Source organism: Nuphar pumila, chromosome 4, assembly GCF_984573655.1.
Source record: "Nuphar pumila chromosome 4, dmNupPumi1.hap1.1, whole genome shotgun sequence".
Classification (NCBI taxonomy): domain Eukaryota; kingdom Viridiplantae; phylum Streptophyta; class Magnoliopsida; order Nymphaeales; family Nymphaeaceae; genus Nuphar; species Nuphar pumila.
The window spans coordinates 6341123-6363205 of NC_143252.1; the positions used below are offsets into that span (position 1 = coordinate 6341123).

At 38.2% G+C, this 22083-nt stretch overlaps 2 protein-coding genes across 2 annotated transcripts; both read left to right on the forward strand.

Annotated features, from left to right (window-relative positions):
- Positions 1-1082: 1082 nt before the first annotated feature.
- LOC149839184 (ATP-dependent Clp protease proteolytic subunit 5, chloroplastic-like) lies at positions 1083-8828 on the forward strand. The gene is made up of 9 exons (XM_090002362.1): positions 1083-1318; positions 4439-4552; positions 4642-4756; positions 4886-4978; positions 6939-6984; positions 7084-7156; positions 7672-7706; positions 7818-7906; positions 8186-8828. The coding sequence occupies exons 1-9, from the start codon at positions 1221-1223 to the stop codon at positions 8402-8404; spliced, it is 882 nt and encodes a 293-aa protein (XP_089858488.1). The 5' UTR covers positions 1083-1220; the 3' UTR covers positions 8405-8828.
- A 2592-nt stretch (positions 8829-11420) lies between these two features.
- On the forward strand, positions 11421-21066 carry LAC11 (laccase 11). Its single transcript, XM_090003946.1, has 6 exons — positions 11421-11675; positions 14307-14458; positions 16052-16308; positions 16796-16924; positions 18406-19332; positions 20936-21066. Exons 1-6 carry the CDS (start codon positions 11421-11423, stop codon positions 21064-21066), a joined length of 1851 nt encoding a protein of 616 aa, XP_089860072.1.
- The last annotated feature ends 1017 nt before the right edge of the window (positions 21067-22083 follow it).

Sequence of the window (22083 nt, forward strand, 5' to 3'; positions counted from 1 at the left end):
TTAGCGTGTATCTATCATATTATAACGCTATTGTCTATGTTTCACACATTTGATTCATCATCGCAGACAACCTATAATAAAATGTTTAAAATTTATGTATTTTTTGATAAAAAATAGATTTAGCATGCATTCATTCAATAAATTGTACAAATAAAGATTAAAAATATACTAAACAAATCACAAAATCATTAATTAAACTACAAAACTTTTAAAATCTAAGCACACAAAAAAAAAAATAGATTCAACATGCATTCACTCGATAAATTATAAAAAAATTAGATTAAAATACAAAACTCCTAAAATCTAAAGCATACTAAAAAAAATCATATTTAGCGTCATTAACTCAATAAATTACAAAAATAAGAACTTAAATACAAAATTCCTAAAATCTAAAACATATTAAAAAAAATCAAATTTAGTATGTATTCACCTAATAAATTTAAAAAATAGGAATTAAAATACAAAACCTCTAAAATTTAAGCATACCATAAAACAATATCGAATTTAACAAACATTCATTCTATAAATTTAAAAAATATGAATTAAAATGCAAAACCTTTAAAATCTAATCATATAGAAAAAAACAATCCACTCAATAAATTACAACAATATAAATTAAAATACAAAACCCCTTAAAATTGAATTATGCCTAAAAAAATCAGGTTTAACATGCATTCATCCAATAAATTATAAAATATAAATTAACATGCAAAAAGAAGAATGCAAACGGTTCAGATTTTGGATCATAAAATATATTGAAGAGCCGGATCCAAGTCAACTAAAATTTGCAAAATCCCCATCTTGAATCCCAACCATTTGCAACTCTGCAAAAAAAAAATGTTTTTTACCGTATCCCTATGTGGTGCCAAACCCCCAGCTGGTTAAAAAAAAAAATTGTTTTTTTAATCGGATCCAGTATCACCGCATATATATCCAGATCCACTTATCTCATCGGATCCGATCCGATCCGATCCGGATATGCTGTTGACATTCGGATTCGAATTCGGTTCTATCATTATCCGGACCAAATCCGATCCGTTTACGTGCGTCATCTCTTTACCGCCTAACGGGGCTTGCCCTTCGCTCTCTTTGCTCGCTGCTTCAGGTCTTCGTCTTCCTCCCGCCGGTTTTGGTTCCCAAATTCGTTCCTTCGAAATTAGGGCGAAAGCAAACGCCCAGAAAATTAGTGTGAGGCCAAGAAAACCAGTAGAGAGAGAGAGATGGCTCACTCCTTCCTTGCTGCTGTCGCAACGACGACGACGACGATCTCCTTCAAGTCGAGCGTCGCTCCCATCCCTTCCTTCCCTCCTTCCACCAGGTTATCTGATCGACCCCGGGGGGCGCCTTTTCCTCTCTCTCTCTCTCTGTCTCTCTTATTGGGGTTATTGGCTAGGCCACATGAACACGACTCCAAGGGCACAGTGCACGCAGTTTTTGCTTGTTGTAACTTTCCAACAAGAGTAGCCCCAAAGGGTTTGGCGCAGCGGAGGGGACCTTGGCCACTGGGCGGGTGGTCAGGGTTTCATTCCCATGAGCGTCAGCCCCTTGCATTAAATAAGGGCAAGGGATAAGCCATTGCTCAGGCTGAAGCTTGGCGACTCCCTATAGGCAAGTGGTGTGCCACGGTGGTTTACACCATCGGGACAGCGACCGTAAGTACGGCAGGCTTAGCTAGCGCGACTGAGCCTCTGATGCCAATGGTGGTTTCCCCGTCCTTCAATGAAAAAACTTTCAATCAAGAGTCGTGTGGAGGGAGACACGACACGGTAGTGAAATTGGAGTATCCCTTGTGACACAGGGTATTGTTTATCGGCAGTTTAGGGCTTGGTATTTGGTTGTCTTACGGTTCTGGACCGAGTTTTTTTTGGGCGACGAATTAGGTGTTTTTCTGCATTTTTTTAATGGATTCCTTGGTGCATCGGTCGATCTGAATCTCATTCTTTTTTGTTGTTACGGTTTATTGGTTTCGACTGAGTCAGTTGCTTTAGGCCGAGTGAATCTTTTGGGGTTTCCCGCTTTCATTTTCGATGCTCACTTCGAGTTATGTTACTTTTCTTGCCTTTAATTTATCGTTAATTTTGCGATTTTTTCTATGGCTCGTGCAAATATTTTTCTAATTTGATTAATGTGGTAGTCTTTATGACTGCGTTCTTTTGTGATTTTGTATACTCACTCTGGGGTTCTGTGAATCTTTTGCCTGTTGGTGTGCGTTTATGTAGAACTTATTTAATCTGGACAAATTGGATAAACTTCATTAAGGAGAAAACACGATATCCTTGTTTATCCCAATTATCTAGACCAGTGTTATAAAAAAATACGCCTTGAGGCGTGGCCCTCTGTTCCTCAAGGCGCAAGCCTGAGGTGCAAAAAAATAAAAAAATAAAAAATTCTAAGACATAATCAACAAGATTTTTGTAGGTTAATCTCATATATTTTTCAGTTATTTCAGTTATGTAATCAGTTTATTAGTATATTTTAACTTTTGTTGGTTAATCTCATGTATTTTCCAGTTATGTAATCAGTTTTTATATGTTACCTAAAGTAACATAAAAGTGACTTACTTTTATATGTTAATCTCATATTTTTTAGGATAATCTCATATATTTTAACTTTTGTAGGTTAATCTCATATATTTTCCAGTTATTTCAGTTATGTAATCATAGGATAAAGGTTGGGTGGATGAAATGGAAAAGTGCTACTGGAGTGTTGTGCGATCGTAGAATGCCATTGCGGTTGAAGGGAAAGTTTTATAGGATGACTATTAAACCCGCTTTACTATATGGTACGGAATGTTGGGCTGCCAAGAGACATCATATTCAAAAAATGAGTGTAGCTGAGATGCGGATGCTTAGATGGATGTGTGGAAATACAATAAAAGATAAGATTCGGAACGAAGAGATACGTAAGAAGGTAGGTGTTGCACCCATTGAAAATAAGATGCGAGAGAATCGTTTACGGTGGTTTGGACATATTCGGCGAAGGCCTAATGATGCTCCAGTTAGAAGGTTGGAGAAATGGGAAAATATATTAGTTAAAAGAGGTCGGGGTAGGCCTAGGAAGACTTGGATGGAGATGATAGGAAAGGATATGAATGCTTTGAACCTCACCGAGGACATGGCGTTGGATAGAAATGATTGGAGGAAAATGATTCATGTGGAAGACCCAAAATGAATTTCTTTTTTGGTTCATATCGCTGACCCCAATTGTTTTGGGATGAAGGCGTAGTTGTTGTTGTTTGTTGTTGTATTTCAGTTATGTAATCAGTTTATTAGTATATTTCAACTTTTGTTGGTTAATCTCATATATTTTCCAATTATGTAATCAGTTTTTATATGTTAAAGTGAAATATAAAAGTAACTTACTTTTATATGTTAATCTCATATTTTTTAGAATAATCTCATATATTTTAACTTTTGTAGGTTAATCCCATATATTTTCCAGTTATTTCAGTTATGTAATCAGTTTCTTAGTATATTTTAACTTTTGTTGGTTAATCTCATATATTTTCCAGTTATGTAATCAGTTTTTAGTTACTTTTATATGTTAATCTCATATTTTTTAGTACTTGTTTGAGATTTTCTATTTCTTATTGGTTGTTATTTCATCAATAAAGCATTTCTTTATTTATTTGTATTTTTAGATATTTTTTTATAATTTTTTTAAAGTTTTCAAAAAAAATTTTTGAGGCTTACGCTTTACGCCTCACCTCGGTTTTTGGTGGAGCGCCTCGCTACGCCTCAACGCTTTTCACAACACTGATCTAGATAGATGATTGCATCCAAATACACTGTTGAAGTATGGATTTGAGGTGTAGACCATCTATTTGAGGCGGCTCCATTAGGATTGAAGATGTGACGATAGGGAATTAGTAGAGGTTTTTAGATTGATAATTTTTTTTATTCCATTTGTCCATTGCTCTTCAAAAATTTTCCTTTCAGAAATATATTTTGTCGAACCCTTCTATCCCATTGAAAGCCTCAGGCAGACGGCAGACCTATGATATCAGATATACCTACTGTTACATTGGTACACGTAGAAGTTACATCTATCTGTTTCCGTTCATCTTTATAAGAAAAATATGTTCTACATTGCATTAGGTTCAACTGGAAAGGTAAAAAATAACTCTAGACTGCATACATTCAGCTGTCGAATAAAAAACAGTTGTAGATTCCATCTGAAAAAGTTGTTCAATAAAGAAGGATTCTAGGGTTCCGTATCGGTTGCCCAAGGAAGCATGTTTGCGACATGTGGATCTCATTTATTTAGATGATTTCTAGTTAAATGTGCATTATGGAATAATCATCTATCTGTTTTCTGTCTATTGTGCTATTTTTAGATAATTCTTTGAGGTCGAGGTTAACTTGTATGCTTATATTTTTTACTTAGTTTACCTGAAGGATGATCTTTGCTAATATTGTGTCTTTCTTTTCCATTGTAGAACATGGCAGTCGATGTCCTGTTCAAGAAAATGTTTGCGAATCCCAAAGGCTATATATTCCAGTGGATACTGGATTCCTGAGCCTAGTTCTAGGAAAGGGCTCTGGTCTATAAGGTGGTGTACTTTCTATTGCCTGATTGAAACCTTTCTATATTAATATGAGAAATGATTACTATAATCATCTGCCTTATACATGATTTCAGGGATGACTTGCAGATTCCTTCTTCCCCGTACTTCCCTACTGCACAGGGCGGTCAAGGACCGCCTCCGATGGTGCAAGAGCGTTTCCAAAGTGTTATCAGTCAACTTTTTCAGCATGTAAGTCTTCACTAGGGCAGTAACCTTGAAAAGATTATGTGCCTTTCCTTTTTACTTCTAAAGTTTCTATACTTGTTTATCTTACGAGGAATAATTGGTGTTTTATGAGGCTTTCATACTTTTCTATAGAGGATCATACGATGTGGTGGGGCTGTGGATGATGACATGGCGAATGTTATTGTTGCTCAACTTCTATACCTTGATGCAGTTGATCCTAACAAGGTGCAAATTTTCTTTCTTAAGATGAATTTATTTGGTACCTGGATGATACAGTTAGAAGGTGCCTTTTAACATTTTTTTTGTTTTCCTAACATTTTTTTGGTTATCCATGCGGCATTGAAATGCATATCTTATAACAAAGCTAGAAATGCCAAGGTTGAAAGACTGAGAGGGAATGAGTGTTGAAGCTTCAATTAATTGTTCATTAGGCAATACAATGCTTGCTTTAATGATTAAATTAACTAGTAATAATCTGAACAGAAGCGTAAAAATTTATGGTAAAAAGAGGCGACCAATGAGATCAAAACTTCATGCTATTCCTAGGCTTTCCTTGACACACTAGGGGTATGTTTGACTGCTTTTTTCAAAAATGAAAAGAAATCTCATGATACTCAAAATCATGTCTTAGAATCTCACGTGATTCCTTTTCTCATGTTTGTTTAATGAGAGAAAGGAATTCCCATTTGCATGAGATTCCACCTCACAAAAAAGAAAAAAAATAGCACACCCCTATGTCAGCCACCGCCACGGGAGTCCACCCCCAATTTTCCGCCTCCATCGGCCGGAGCTTCTCTGTCTGCTTCCCGTTCTCCTCTTTCACTAGCCTGAGATGGAATCTGGTCTCAGAGCTCTGGCTGATCCCTCCCCCCCTCCCCCCCCCCCCCCCCCCACTCCAAGGGTGGGCTCCCTCTCTTCTTGTAGTCTATGCGGCAAAATCCAGCCAGCCACCGCAGGGCCGGAACCTTCAGGTGGCCATGATCGGTTGGTCTGTAGCTGAAACCCTAGGGCAGAACGGTGTCAAGATGTTCCTGATCGAGGGGAAGCTCGATAACCGTTAAACCTGTAGGGGAGCTATTCCTCTGTGCATGATTGGTGAGTTTGACCCACTGTTGGACATCATCGACTGGCGGGTGATGAAGATGAAGATCAAGATGATCTCGCCCTCGAACTTCGCCATTAACATCTCTGGCTGCCTGGTTGGATTGAAAACCCCAACCCTTTGCAAAACCTTCACATTTCTTTTTGCAGGGGTAAATCCAACATCACGTGAGATTTGAAATCCCATGGGTTGAGAGAAACCGAATCAAATATGATTCGGTTTCTCATGGCTAACAAATGTTTTTGTTTGGTTATCCGGTCAAATGAGATTCAAAATCTCATTGAGATGATATTTCGAATTTCATGAGGCTCAACCAACATACCGTAGATCCCTATTGTCTATTGATGTATTCCCTAAGCACCTCTTCTGTTCCCAAGATCTGTGGTGTACTGGTATGTAAAGCCTATGTAGTAAAGATTTTGCCACAAACCTTCACTTCTTATACATGTGATGTGTAAAACCTATGCAAACACATATGCATGTGTTTTCATGTTTATTTATAAGTTGAAGGCTCAACAGAAATTTTATTGAACTCATTTTCCCTTTTGCTGATGCTTGTTTATTTGTAAGTTGAGCCTTCAACAAGAAAGCATGTTGAAGTAAACTTTAGCTTTGGAATTTGGAAATCAACATAGATGCATTCATGCAGGCATGCTTCCTTCAGGAAACATTCTCCCACTTGCTGGAACATGGTCTGAGATAGAGTCTGCTCCCAAGTTGTGATATTTAGACCCAAGAACAGGTCCCTCATCCTAGATGGGAAACAATGCTACTAATGGATAGCGGATATATTTCTTCTGAGTAAATTTTCTTTCTTTAAAATCACTTTTTTGCCTACGTTCTTCTCTTCTTACCCTGGAGTTTGAATCTCATTCAGAATCTTTATTATCACTCAGCAATTCAAATATGGTGCCTTAGTACTCTATCTGTATATTTATTTTCATTTGGCCTGATGTGATTCTAGCGCTTCCCAATTCCATGCTTTTTATTTGCCTTTTGATATCTGCCAAACTGGTATACAGCTAACTGTGAGAGCATTACTTGAATGGCGGAGCTAATAATGTGTCTCAATTATGCATTCAGGATATTGTCATGTATGTGAACTCTCCTGGAGGATCAGTTACTGCTGGTAACATCCAGATTTACCTTTTCCACAGCATATTTTGTGTAGGGAACTTTTGTGTGTACAGTCTTATCTTATGAGATTTGGTTCCTTCCTGTGTGTTAGGTATGGCCATATTTGATACCATGAGACACATACGGCCTGATGTTTCGACTGTTTGTGTCGGACTGGCTGCTAGGTAGTTTCTTTCTCTTTCTTTTCTTCTCTTCTATTTTCTCCTTCTTGTCTTTATTTGTGTCATCATATTTATGGATATTTACTAAAAACAACAGTTCAGGGGAATATGTGGTTTTATTTGGTATTTTTTTTTACTTTCTGATATTATCAATGTTTGATTCTCTTTCAGAAAAAAAAAAAGAAATGCTCGATTTAAGCAGTTAGCCTTTTATCTGAACTCTTGAAGGAAATTTTTGTAACGTGGTTATTTCCTTCCCTTGCAATATTATAGAACTAATTCGTCTTTTTTTTTGTTGCTTAAATTGACTTCAAATGTAAGTTGATAAACTTTAGTTGATTATTGCTGCTTGTTTGCCTGTTTGTGACTTGAACAGTTTCATTGTGGATGAATCTTGTTACTGGTTTTTGGTATTAATTAATGTTGAACGTTTCATGATTGTTCAATGGTGTATTTTGCAGACAATAACAAAACTGGAAAAAAAACTAACCTTTTCTTGTTTCTTCCTTGATGATCAGCATGGGAGCTTTCATCCTTAGTTCAGGCACCAAAGGTATTTAATTATTTCTCTTTAGCATAAAATTATTGAGCCAACTAGGCCATCTTTAGTTTGAAATTAAAACCTGCTTTTGTGACTGAAACATTTCTGCTTAAATCAATGAAGGGAAACGGTACAGCTTGCCAAACTCAAGGATAATGATCCATCAACCCCTTGGTGGGGCTCAGGGTGGACAGACTGACATAGACATCCAGGTTCTCTCTCTCTCTCTCTCTCTCTCTCTCTCTCTCTCTCACACACACACACACACACTCTCTCTCTCTCTCTTCAAAGTTGTAGAAAAGGCTCAAGGAAAACAAGAATCAAGGGGAAAGCTTTTTCTTAAAAGCTTGTACAAGTACTCTGCTATGATCTTAAAAGTGATGACACTTTAAAAGCCATCAATTCTCCAAAATATTGTTATAATTGGATACTTCATCCTATGCTAGATGTTCTGCAGCATTTGCGTGATCTTATTTTTGTCATTGCAACAGGCAAATGAGATGCTGCATCACAAGGCTAATCTGAACGGCTATCTTTCTTACCATACGGGTCAAAGTCTTGAGAAGATCAACCAAGACACAGATCGTGACTTCTTCATGAGTGCGAAAGAAGCTAAAGAGTATGGACTGATTGACGGTGTCATCATGAATCCTCTAAAAGCCTTGCAGCCATTGCCGGCATCTCCGGCTGCTTTAGCAACAGATGGTTAAATGCCCAGAATTGGTGAGAACAGTGATCGGTTTCTCTCGGTAATGCATACTGTAACACTCAAATCATAAATCTGCCATATTGCCTGCTTCATGGACCGAGTTTCTTCTTATGGGATGGACTGCTACAGAAAGCATGGTAAATGGAATTTCCATGGTATTGTTCTGTACAGTCTGAGGGAATAAACAACAAATGAAACGTATGAAGACTTTTTCAAGCGAATCTCCCTGTAACATACTTTCTAAGAACTTTTTGTTAATCTATGTTCTGCTGCTGTTGCTGCGGCCTTTTCTAGCAAATTTCTTTTAGGTTTGGTTTAGGATTACATGTAATCGTTGAACATCCTACTGAAGAAAATGGATGCAACATATTCAAGCTTCACTTGTAATGTCTTCAAAATCTGTTATCACACGGACTTGGCCAACATTTTTGGTGTATTGATTAGCTAGCTCACGTTATAAGAAGGGTTAATGTTTACTACCTTCGTGGCTTAGGAACCTTCTATTGAAAAAATGTAATATTTTTATTTATTTTTGTTTTTTTTGCACATGACCTTTCAGATGTCAAGTTTAGTAGAAACAGACCCTTGGATCACGTTTTTGGGATGTATATGTCAGATTTTACTAGGGTTGAAAATCAATGGCCTACAATGTGCCTAATTTTCAAACTGAAAAAAAAATGTGTTTTTATGTTAAAAAATTATGATCCAAGAGTTGATTCCTACTATTTTGATCATGCTGTGAGCTCAGATTTTGTCAACCCCCTTGCAAGATTACAAGGGTTGAAAAATCAACGGCCTATAATGTGCCAATTTAGCAAACCTAAAAAAAAAGTGTGTTTATGTTAAAAATGATAAGAGTTGATTCTTACTATTTTGACCACTGAATGCATTCATGAGCTCAAATTTACCGATGAGGCAGCAAATGCTATCCCTATGGTCTTCTCCTCCTCTCCATGCACCAGGACAAGTATTTTGTATCACTATTAGGGGTTCGAACTTGCAACGTCCCAACACAAGGTGATGTGCATTAAGTGCTCATGCCAGACAAGGGGAGCCCCCATTGGTATCGTATCTGATCTTTTACATGTAACCAGATTCATATATCTATCAAATTCGTTAGCAAAAAATTAAAACCATATATGCATCTGATTATAATTGGATATGATTTTGGCTCACCAAATTCACTAAACAGAGTGAATTTGGTCAGATATATGACACTCATTTTTCCTTTCCTCTAGCTCGCAGACAAGCATGATTTCTGACAGATCAATTATCCAATGTGATAAGCGGGGTCCTGTGCCAAGCTTAAGGTCCAGGTTCGAATCCCTCTGCCACATGGCTGGTAGAGGTCTGCCTAACTCCAACTTGCCTTTCAAAAAAAAAAAATAATGACCACCACATTTACATTTGCTTACATAATCCATGGCCCCCTTACCCCAAGAGCAAATGACTCTACTTGAGAGCTCTCTTTCCAATTTGCTTACATAATCCTAAAACATAACAACTGGGCCATCCACAACTACAAGCTATACCATTTTCACGTTAATTTGGTTAAAACTGAAGTTTGTCCTTCTTGAAGTAGGCTTTTTTTTTTTGATGGGTTTCTGCAAATGAACCCTTGCTTGGTGCTAGTGCTTAAGTACGTGGACTGACATCTAGGGGGCACACATGGATGAGGTGATATGACAAAGGACAATTTTTTGTGTTTTGTAATCACCACTGTCTATGCCTTCAATCACGCAAAATGATGACATCAACATTTTTGGTGGGCCCCACAAGCTGCACGATGAACGGTGGTGATTTCGAGAACACGAAAAAATTGTGTTTTATTGAAGCATGTCCACTGCGTTTTTTTTACACAGTAATTTTCGTTTCACCACCTGTTACAGTTAGAACAGGGATAGAGAAAACGTTTAAAAAAAAAAATCAAAGTCGGGGACACCCCCCGACTCTCTCTCTCTCTCTCTCTCAGCCATGCGGCAAGGGGGTGAGGTGACGCCAGGGGTCACCGGCGCCAGTGGCGAGGCTTCTTCCCCTTCTTTTTCATTCTTCGTTCCTCTCTTTCTCTCTCTCCCCTTCTTTGTTCTTCCTCGTCTTCTTGGAAATTTGAATCAAATTTCTTAAAATTTGGGCTTTTTGTAGTTAATTTAATTATATATTTTTCATTTTATTTGATTAGGGATTTAAATCAAAAATTTTAAATTAAGGCTTTTTATAGTTAATATGATTAACTTTTTTTTATATTTAAGGCATTGAATCAAATTTTTTTAAATTAGGGTTTTTTATAGTTAATTCGATTAACTTTTTTTTCTTTAGGGTTTTGAATAAAAAATTTTAAATTAAGAATTTTTATAGTTAATTTGATTAAGGTTTTTTATTTGATTTTCTTTAATTACGACTTCAAATCAAAAAATTTAAATTAGGTTTTTTTATAGTTAATTTGGTTAGGTTTTCTTTGAATTGATTAGAGTTTTTTTCTTGATTTTCTACTATTAGGGAATTGAATCAAAAAATTTTAATTAAGGCTTTTTATAGTTAATTTGATTAGTGTTTTTCTTGTATTTGATTAGTTTTTTTTATTAGAGTTTGAACTATGGCTTTTTTATTTAATTTTATGATTTATTTTTTTTATAATTTAAGGTTTTTGGTTTATTTATGATTTATTTTCTTGCATTTTAATGTTTTATGATTTAATAGGTTTTGATAATTTTATTTTTATAGTTAATTTGATTTTAGAGTTTTATATTTTTATGATAAACTTTCATAATTAGATGTAATATGACATTGCTTAAATAATTTATATATCAAAAAGCTATAATTTCTTATTTTTCTCAAATTACTCAAATTTTAAATATTTTTTAGTTTTTAGATCCAATCCGAAATTCATATCCCAAGCAAAAATCCATGTGTTTGTTAAAACACTCATATGGTTGGGTGAATAGAGTCTTACGATCCAAAACAAAGTTATTCAACCCATTATCAAAGTGTTCATGTTGTTCGCATACATCTTTAAACAAATGTTGGACCAACGGAGCACAACTTTTTCTACAATAGAAATAAGCATTGACTTTAGTGCAGTTGTTATGGAACAGACAAAACATAAGTTCTGCCTGTTATGTTCGTCCAGGACCACCCTTGGTATGTTCCTCTTTAGCACTCTGGATCAGGAGATCGTCATTTTAAAGGCTGTGCATGGAGCTGCTGTTGCTTTATCATGGTTGGGGCACGTGAGGCCGGGTAGTTGTGTCCCCAACCCGGAGTTTTACCTCACAGTGAGGCGCGCGCGGGCCCATTAAGTGACCCGGTTCTCAGTAGGGTTTCATCATTATAAAAAAAGACTGCACAAAAAAATAAACATATTTCTTCTTCCATTGTGTTGTTTGGCTAACATTATTTGCTCCTCGCAAGGGAAACCCTGATAAGTTTACACAGAGAGAAAATAGATAGGCAGTTGAAAATGGCATGTTAAACAAAATTGATATATTTTCAAAATATTAACTATATTTGTTACCACTAACGAACATAGATATAAACTAAGAAAAAAATATTTATAGTTAATGTTTATAATAGAGCTCACAACCAGTGTTTTTTTTCAACAGAGAAAGCTGGGGTTAGTCTGACCCCTACCAGTTATACAACCATACCATTTGGGGTTCGAACTTGCAACGTCCCAACACAAGGTGACATGTACTAACTGCTCGTGCCAGACAAGCGGAGCCCGCCCCCCGCCCAGCGCAGCGCCTCAATGCTTTTCACAACATTACTCATATGGCTATTGCTACGATGCCATTGCACTACAAAAAGGAGTGCAAAAGTCCATCAATCAATTATCCGAACTCAAACTATCAAACAAAAAAGAGAGAAAAAGAGGGAAAAATAGTTTCATTGGCGCACTGGTGTGTCCATAGCTTTTAGAGGTAGACCGCGTAAGGCAGGGTGGTAGTGCCGAGCAGGTTGTATGTTACCCCCTGAACACGGGGCCGCGTGTTCAGGGGTCCGAATGAGTGCCACGTGGCACTCATTCGGCTGGTTGTGTACGGAGGAAGGAATATTGCAAAACCCAAGATCTTCCTCCGTACATAACCAGCCGTATGAGTGCCACGTGGCACTCATTCGGACCCCTGAACACGCGGCCCCGTGTTCCAGGGGGAACATACACCACCCTCTCGTGGTAGTGGGGTCCGACCCGGGGTTTTCCTCAGCATGGTATGTTTTGTGGGTTATAGCCCACAAATTGACCCTTTGCCAAACAGAAACCGTACTTCACACTTCTAAATTAACAATTTAAGTGAGGCTTATTCCTGTGCCTTGACGTCAACGAGATGGCCCCATCTCTTCTTTGAGTTGGGTTCACCTAACCTAGCTTACCCTTGAGCTTAACTACTAACGCACACCAATCACAGTCAAAGAAAGCAGCCCCTCAATCATAAAAAATACCAGAAATAGGCATTTTGCAAGCAAAAACTCTTAAGTGGCCTATCTAAAAAAGAAGAAGAAGCAAAAGCTCTCAAGTGGTTGGTCTAGCTGCTGAGAAACCAAAGTTTTTTGTCCATCCTATTCCTAGGGATGCAAACGGATCGGATATAGATTGATATCCGATCCGAGTCTGCCATGTTTTTTTGGATATGAATCCTTTTAAGTAAAATCCAAACGTGGATTCAGATTTGTTCAATTGGATCACTTCCATATTCGGGTCAAATTCTGATCAGAATTTTAAGTTGGATTTAGAGTTGATTCGAATCAAAATCCAGCTCAATTGCACTTTTACATGTAAATAGCTTGTTTTCTTCTTTTTTTTTTCTGGATCCAGTTTTACCGTAGGTATTTTGGATTCGGATTCAATCTAACCTCCTCGGATCTGATTTGGATCCAGATTTACTGTTTGCATTTCAGATTCATATTGGGATTTGGAAGGATCCGGCCTGAATATGACCCGTTTTCACCCCTATTCCTAGCATCGTACAGCATCACGAATCGTGTCCGTGTCTCTGTGACATCTCAGCTCCGACACACACCGTGATCCACCCCTCCCTTGGTTGACATTTTAACTGACCACCAACTGTGTCAACTCGACAGGGGTCCTTGTCCACCACACGTAGTAACGTAAAGCTTTTCTCAACTCTCTCTCTCTCTGTCTTTGTCTATCTCTAACAAAGCTCATAACCATCACCATTATAAAACCACAATGTTGGTGTCCACATTGAATCACAGTGAATCAAACAATAACCTCTGGAGCTTCCTAATTCCAATCGGGAAAAAATGGAAGGAATGGGCTGCTGGTGCTGCTCCTTGCGTTCCCTTTGTTGCACCGTATTCTGTCTTGTGGTGTTCTTCATAATCCCTTCTGAATCTGCAGTGAAGCGTTATCGGTTTGATGTTAGTCCTCGCCTTCCATGTCTCGTTAAACCATTTTAGAACTATTTTTTTTACTGGGAGAAACCGCCCCAGGTGCAGAGACCCAGCATCATTGACTCAGCCTTCGCTGTCCATGTTGGCGTAAAACTCTGAGGGCTTACCCCTTCACCCCCAGGGAGTTGCCAAGCTTCGGCTTATGCAGGTGGATGATGCCCATGGGATTTGAACCTAGACTGTCTAGGCCCCATCCTACTATGCCAAACCCCTTGGCTTTTATTGCACCCACAAAGGCTCACTCATCTGGTAGGGGCTACTTGTAGATGTCACTTGTTGACGGGACGTCACAAGTTTGAAACCCAACAAGGTTGAAGCTGGGTGTAATCCCTGATGGGCAGGAGAACCTCCCGACCGGAGGCCAATCATGTGCCGCCGATGAGGGGGGGATTTTTCTTTGAATTATCAGAAAAAAAACTCTATCTTTTGTTTTATTTTTTCTCTTTATGGTTATGAGTATGACTCCTCATACTTGGTGTGAGATTAATTCACAGGTTCAGGTGAAGAATGTGAGCAGGTTGTGCCATGCCAAGCCCATCGTTACTGTGAACGGCATGTTTCCTGGGCCTACCATCTACACCAGGGAAGGAGATAGGGTTATTATCAATGTCACTAACTATGTTCAGTACAACCTATCTATTCACTGGTATAATGCATCAATAATAACAGTTTTCATTTCACACAAAAAATAAAAACACTTTTAATGGTATTGTTGTTGTTGTTGTTGACACAAGTGGTCGCGGGGTTTTCCGAGTTTCGGCGAGGGTTCATCGTCATAAAAAAAGAAACACCAGTTCATCCCTAGTAGGGTCAATGGATCGGATTTTATGCGATATCCAACTGAATCCAATTCCATTTAGTTGGATTTGATATGCAAAACCATATCCTATTATAATAGAATGCCGATATTGTTTTAATCTTTTTGATACCAAATTCAGCGAATGTATATATATATATATATATATATATATATATATATATATATATATATATATATATACATATATATTTGATGGAAATCTGAATCTGTTTACATGAAAAAAAACTGCATTTTGGTATGTGCTGGAATTTGAGGGAAGGGGGAGATGTGGGATGTGGCAGACAGTTATTGGGTCAAGTATTTTTTGAAAAGTACTCGGCCATCCCTGAATCTGTTCTTGGACAGGACGGGGACATGTGCTTTGGTTTGAGAGTTTGAGTGTCTGCAGAAAGTCTTGTGTTTTTGGAGCCCAAGTACCCTGTACTCAAAGCTCATCATTGGATCAGCTTTCTTGCCATCTCTGCCAAGCTATGTCACAGCCTCACAGGGAGGCATTAAAAAGAACCACATGTCATGACCAAACAATATTGGTGCTAGAGCCTGCGAGAACACACACACACTATATATATATGAGAGAGAGATAGACTGCAACTTTCAGAGTCACATCAGTCAGCATGGACGGTGCTATCCTGATGGGTTTTCGACTAATCCAAGTCAAGGAGTGGATTGTTTCAGGTCAAATTGAGTCCAAAATTATCTAAATTATGGTAGTAAAGGGCATTCATGAGTCTAAACTTTTATGGCCAATTACGGGATGTGATAAGACCGAATATGAGTCCCAATGGCCGAAAAATAGTAGAGTATATAGGGCTACCTATACACATGAGTGTACAGAATCACTTCTCTTATATATATATATATATATATATATATATATATATATATATATATATATATATATATATATATATATATATATATATATAAGGGGATTAAGACCCTAAAAAACCGCACTTTTGAGTATTTTTTGTTTGATTTGAGCTGTTATATTTATCAGCGTTTACTCAATATAAAATATGTATTTGATTAAGATTTTTTATGCTCAAATGTATATTTTAAAGAGGAAAAAAAATCAATGGTTGATATTATACTAAAATTTGATGACAAAATATTTTCAGTTCTACATCAAATCAATAAGAAAAAAAGATTTTTTCTTAGTAAATAAGCAATGATAGACACATCTAATTGTTCAGACTGAGGAAAAAAATACTTAAAAGAACGATTTTTAGATAGTGTTAACTGGACCTAATGAAAAAAGAGATAAGACCATCGCCCTTCTCTCTCTACACACATATATATAAAGTATTTGATAATATATTGAATGAATTAAATATTGTAAAACGTGCATCACCTTATATAATAAGTTCATACACACACAATCTGGCACATTGAGGATTATGAATGGAATTAAACATGAAGTGTGATTTGCAGGCATGGTTTGAAGCAGTTCCGGAATGGCTGGGTTGATGGACCAGCCTATATAACACAGTGCCCTATTCAGACTGGGCACAGCTACGTATATGACTTTAACGTGACAGACCAAAGGGGGACACTGTGGTGGCATGCACACATTTTGTGGCTCAGAGCCACGGTGCATGGTGCTATTGTTATCATGCCCAAGAGGGGTGTGCCCTACCCTTTCCCTCACCCTGATGCTGAGTTCAATATTATATTAGGTTGGTATCAAAGATGTTTTTTTTTAAACAAGGTATCAAAGGTAGGGATAACTAAAATATGTAAACCAGCAAAATATGTAAACCAGCAAAATATGTAAACTGGTATGCATTGAGTTTTTCATAGTTTTTTTTTCTAAAATTTCACCTGACGAATGTAATTTAGATGCTTGGTTTCATAGAAATACTCTTAGATAATCTGATTATGATGTATAAGAAGGATCTTTTAAGGCTTGAAAATCAACTGTTCAAAATTTTCATAAGTATTCAAGCATATAAAATTACATTTCTTGATCTGATTATGATGATCCAATTCCAAACCAATGGATCACGATGAATGCATCTGCAGAATTAAATTTGCAAAAAAAAAAGAACTATGAAAATTTCGGTTCATACAAGTTTACATATTTTGCTGGTTTATATATTCCAGTTTCCCTTATCATTTAATTTGTTGCAAACAATTCTTCTCAATTTTTTTTTTGGGTTGCAGGAGAGTGGTGGCTCAAGGATGTTGAAGTAATTGAGGGCCAAGCCAACACCCTGGGTATCCCACCAAACATGTCAGATGCACACACCATCAATGGAAAGCCAGGACCACTCTTCCCTTGCTCTGAGAAACGTAGGCACTACATTAACTCTCTCCCTCATCACCCACATAACTTACACTGTACACCATCCCCGCACCTCGACATGAGGGAGGATCAGGTGCAATGGGATTGTACGCCTTTAATGTGCTGCTGCACCTGATCACCCACCATCTTTGGGGTACAGCCTGTCAGCTGTTGGGCTCAACAGCAGATGGTGGGCAATCAAGTGCAGCAGCACACTTGAAGTATGCAATCACATCGCACCTGATCTCAATTATCCATTCATTCCTAATTGGCTGGGCCACCATTGCCAATTAGCTAGTACCATGATCTTCTAGTCCGCATTGGTTTGAGTCATAGTTGCCAAAGTGAGAATCCAAAATGGAAAGTAGTACAAAGGTCATTTTAGAGGATGCAACAAGCATGAAGCAAGTAGAAAGCATAATAAAGAACCCTTCAGGAATAAATATTTTAAACATATACCCAAGGGTTTGGCGTAGTGGGATGGGGCCTAGACGGTTTGATGGGCAGTCGTGGTTCAAATCCCATGGGCATCACCCCCCTGCGACTCCTTGGGGTTGACGGGTAAGCCCTCAGAGTTTTATGCTGACAGGACAGTGACTGTAAGTATGGCAGGCTGAGCTAGCACAGCTAGGTCTATGGGCTTGGTGCAGTTTCTCTAAGAAAAAAAATATTTCAGACAGTATAAACATAATTAAGTTTGGTTTGTTGGGCCATGTATGATGTCAAATCAAATTTGATTTGGAGTCGTATGAATCAGAATCACGTGAGGCTCCTTGTGATTCGGGTTCTCATTTAAATGAGAAAACAACTCTCGTATGTAAAGGTAAATGATAGTCCATTTCTCATCACTCATTATCTGATGTTTGTTTAGCCAATGCCAACCAGATTCATTCTCTCACTTGTGTGAGAGTCCAAATCTCATGAGACTCAACCAAACATGCTTCAGGATTAGGATTCTCAAGAGAATTGAGATTTCTGAAATCTGAACATAAGAATTGTTATTTTTTAGAGAATCAAGATTCTCAATAGTTGGACTTGGGCTTGTCATGCCAAGGGAATCAGGATTCGGAATTCTCAATCATAGAAATCAGGATTCCCATGTAAGAGAATTGAGATTCAAAGATGATGAAATCAAGATTCTTGTGACACGAGAATCAAGGTTCTCATATTTAAGAATCCAAAATTCTTATGCAAGGGAATTGTCAATTCTCAAACGCTTCTGCTGCTTGCTTCATAGGAAGCACAATTCCTACTTTAATGAGTTTACCATGAATTTAAGTGCTAATTTACTGGCCTCAAAACCTCTAGAAGCTATGTCACAACGACACAGACGTGCCACTTTTGTGTAGTTTTCTATTAAGAATAGTATATAAGGAGACACAACACGATACGGGGATACGTTAGAGTATCCCTATGACATTGTCTACATCTATCAGGCTGGAGCTCATATATAGATAAAACAACTGCTAATGAACTTCACAAATTACAGACACATACGCGATGGAGGTGGAGCAGAACAAAACCTACTTGCTAAGAATCGTCAGCGCCGCACTCAACGACGAGCTGTTCTTCAACATCGCCGGCCACAACATGACCGTGGTTGAGATAGACGCGGTCTACTGCAAGCCCTTCACCACACACGCATTGCTCATTGCACCGGGCCAGACCACCAACGTTCTCCTTCGCACCAACCAGGCTCCTCCTGGCAGGTACTTCATGGCAGCAAAGCCCTTCATGGACGTTCCAATTCCAGTGGACAACAAAACAGCCACAGCCATTCTTCAATACAAGGGCGTTCCCAACTTCCTAGTGCCAAACATGCCACCTCTTCTTGCCAAGAATGACACCACATTTGTGCAAAACTACAATGACAAGCTCAGGAGTTTGAATTCCCCTCAATTCCCTGCTAAAGTCCCCCTTCAAGTTGATAGGCACCTTTTCTATACTATTGGTTTGGGAAAGAACCCATGCCCAACTTGTTTGAATGGGACCAGATTTATAGGATCATTGAACAACATTTCATTTTCCTTGCCTACAATTGGGCTGCTTGAGGCACATTATTCTAATATGACTGGGGTTTTTAGGGGAGATTTTCCAGATAGGCCCCCTACTTTCTTCAATTTTACTGGTGTACCCGCAACAGCCAACCTTGGCACCAGTGTTGGGACTAGATTGAGCAGGATCCCATTCAACTCCACTGTTGAGTTGGTGCTTCAAGACACCAACCTTATCAGCATTGAGTCCCACCCTTTCCATCTCCATGGCTACAATTTCTTTGTTGTTGGAAGGGGAACCGGAAACTTCGATCCCGCAAAAGATCCCGCAAAGTTCAACTTGATCGATCCTCCTGAAAGGAACACGGGCGGAGTTCCTACCGGTGGATGGACTGCCATCAGGTTCAGAGCTAACAATCCAGGTAAATTGAGTAAATCATAGTTGGCAAACTCATCGAGTTGACTTGATCTTAATCATGTATTGAATGAGTCAATGAGTAAAGAAAACTAGTTTTGGACCTAAACTCGGTTCAAAACCAATGAGACTTGGTGAGTTTTTTTTTTTTTTTTTTGATAATCAAGCTGGAGTTGTTAGGCAGACCCTACCCGTGGAGTCTGGATGGGGTGCAATATGATTGCACAAAAATTGTGCATTAAGCAGCTGATTGCCCTCCATCCGGTCTTGGGCCCCACACCTGACAGGCCCTGTCCCCAAGATGGAGGGTGATCAGGTGCTTAATGGACAAATATTTGTGCAATCATATTGCACCTGATCTTTTCACCTACCTGTGTATTAAAAAACTATTCAAAATTCTATACAAAATGTGCAGTAAAAAAACATCGGTCGCCAGTTTGAAGGTTTATCCTTCCATAGGTGCTCCTCATCAAAGAAAGATATGAAAGCATATGTTTATACATATATAACAATACAAAACTAAAGTTTTCGGGCTTATATTTAATAACAAAGACAATTCATACTTCAATATATAATGGAAAAAAATAATCCATATAAGAAATATATTTATATTAATAAAGTTGTACATAACATAAATAATGTTTGAGTATTTTGAAAATAAAATATGAAAGAAGTTAACCGAGTTGACTCACCGAGTCACAACTTAGACCTAGACGGGTTTTGCCCAAGTTATTGGGTTGGCCAACTATGGAACACAGATTCCATCATATGACATGATGTGATCCATCATATGTTGATCCTAGCCATTCGACCGACGGCTATGATTAGTCCGTACTCTCCCAGAATGTGGAGTAATCCTAGCCATCTCAAATGCATCGGTTGGATGGCTAGGATGATATGATGCACAACATTATATGTGGAAGGATAGGATCGTTTCTCCCAATTATTATTGTTTTTTTAATGACAAGAAACCCTAACTGAGAACCAGCTCACTTGATGGGCTTGCCTCCGTGCAAGGCAAACCCCAAGTGGGGACACCTGCACCCGAGCCCTTACGGAGCCCACCAGTTAAAGGCACCTGCACACCCAGTGGGAGTTGAACTTCAGACGAACGGGTTAGCATCTTCTCCCCAGGCCCCACCGCTACTAGGGCAACCCGGGAGTAAAGTGCTTTAGAAGATCTATAGTTTCATATACTTTGCACCAATGTTGTCAGTATCAGAACCGAACCTGTATCGTTTGGCCAATGATTCAGGTGTATCGATCCAATACCGATACTCAACAAAAAAATAATTAAAAAATATTATGTGTCAAACAGAATGTGACAATTGTTAAAACCATTAAAACAATATTATGATTTGACCCATGCAATTACTTTTTGTTACCCTCTTCGATTTTGGACTGCGAGGAGTGGTAAAATTAATTTTAAGTTATTTTTAACATTTATTAAAAAATAGCCAATTCATGTTAGTATTTTATCGTATCATTTTTCTGATGGTACAATACGTATCGGCCAATACACTGACAACATTGGTTTGCACAATATATTGCAATAATTGCACGCAGTTCCCAACTTCCAGGGTAATTAATTCATTGTGTAATCCTTGTAGGTGTGTGGTTTATGCACTGTCACTTGGAAGTTCATACAACTTGGGGGTTAACGATGGCTTTTCTAGTGGAGAATGGAAATGGTCCTCAAGAAACCCTTCTGCCACCTCCTAAAGATCTTCCTCACTGCTGAGATACTTCACAAAGCAAAGAAAGGATAAAACTGTGTGAGTGTTTCTTTGTTTGAGCTAAGTGCTCCCCTTCTTTTTTCCTGCAAAAAATTGCAGGATGTAATGCAAAATATGACATTAAAGAATGTCAAGATCAACATTATGACATTGTTAACAAATGAAATTTGGAACAAGTTTTTACAGGTCTAAAAGTGACCTCTGTAATAAAAGTGTTTGGAAATGATCGATTGTGGTTTCTCCAGTGTGTTGGTGCATTCAATGACTCATATTTCATCAAGAGTCCTCCAATGTTTCTCTCAAGAGAATGAAAGCTGTAAGATTATCGAAAGTGTTTTTACATCATTGATATCACAAACGTAATTTTTTTGGATTTATAACCCAAAGAAACTGCACCCGGCACAAAGACCTGGTTGTGCTGACTCAGCCTGCCACACCTATGGTCATCCTGCTGGAGGCGTAACTGAGGTTAGGAACCCCTCTTCCCAGGCATAGAGCCAGTCTAATAGCCAGGGCCCCACCTTACTACACTAACCCCTTTGGGGCCAAATTTTTTTTTTTTTGAGATTCACGGAGAAATCACTCTTAGGATCAAAGACCTCAGCCTACTGTAATTACGGTCACTGTCGGCAGCTTAAAACTCGGGAGGCTTATCCCTTGCCTTCAAGGAGACTACAATACGGCTTGTACACCCATGTGATTTGAACATAGATCGTTGGGGCCAATTACTAATGCACCCCCAACACACCGCAGATGAGAACTTTTCATATGGGAAAGACACAAGTTTACTGATTATTATGCTTCAGTTTTACGCCATTATATTCCCCAAAAATCATCATGAGGTCGTGTTCTTGTGTTTGATAGAAATGATTGCATTCGAGTGCAAATAAAATATCGCATAAAATCCGGTTCATTGACATCCCTGTATGAGTGCGGGTCAGGATAGCAGTACCCCTTTGATGCTGTTCATCCATGTGATGAATTGCATCTCATATACCATAGTTTTAGCATTGTTTACAGAC

Bases quoted from the DNA above. Each gene is read 5' to 3' on its own strand.
- LOC149839184 (XM_090002362.1), top strand. From the start codon at position 1,221: ATGGCTCACTCCTTCCTTGCTGCTGTCGCAACGACGACGACGACGATC. The intron at 1,319-4,438 runs GTTATCTGATCG...TTTCCATTGTAG, and splicing joins TCCTTCCCTCCTTCCACCAG to AACATGGCAGTCGATGTCCT. The intron at 4,553-4,641 runs GTGGTGTACTTT...ACATGATTTCAG, and splicing joins AAAGGGCTCTGGTCTATAAG to GGATGACTTGCAGATTCCTT.
- LAC11 (XM_090003946.1), top strand. From the start codon at position 11,421: ATGTTGGACCAACGGAGCACAACTTTTTCTACAATAGAAATAAGCATT. The intron at 11,676-14,306 runs GTGAGGCGCGCG...ATTAATTCACAG, and splicing joins ACCCGGAGTTTTACCTCACA to GTTCAGGTGAAGAATGTGAG. The intron at 16,925-18,405 runs GTAGGCACTACA...CACAAATTACAG, and splicing joins CTTCCCTTGCTCTGAGAAAC to ACACATACGCGATGGAGGTG.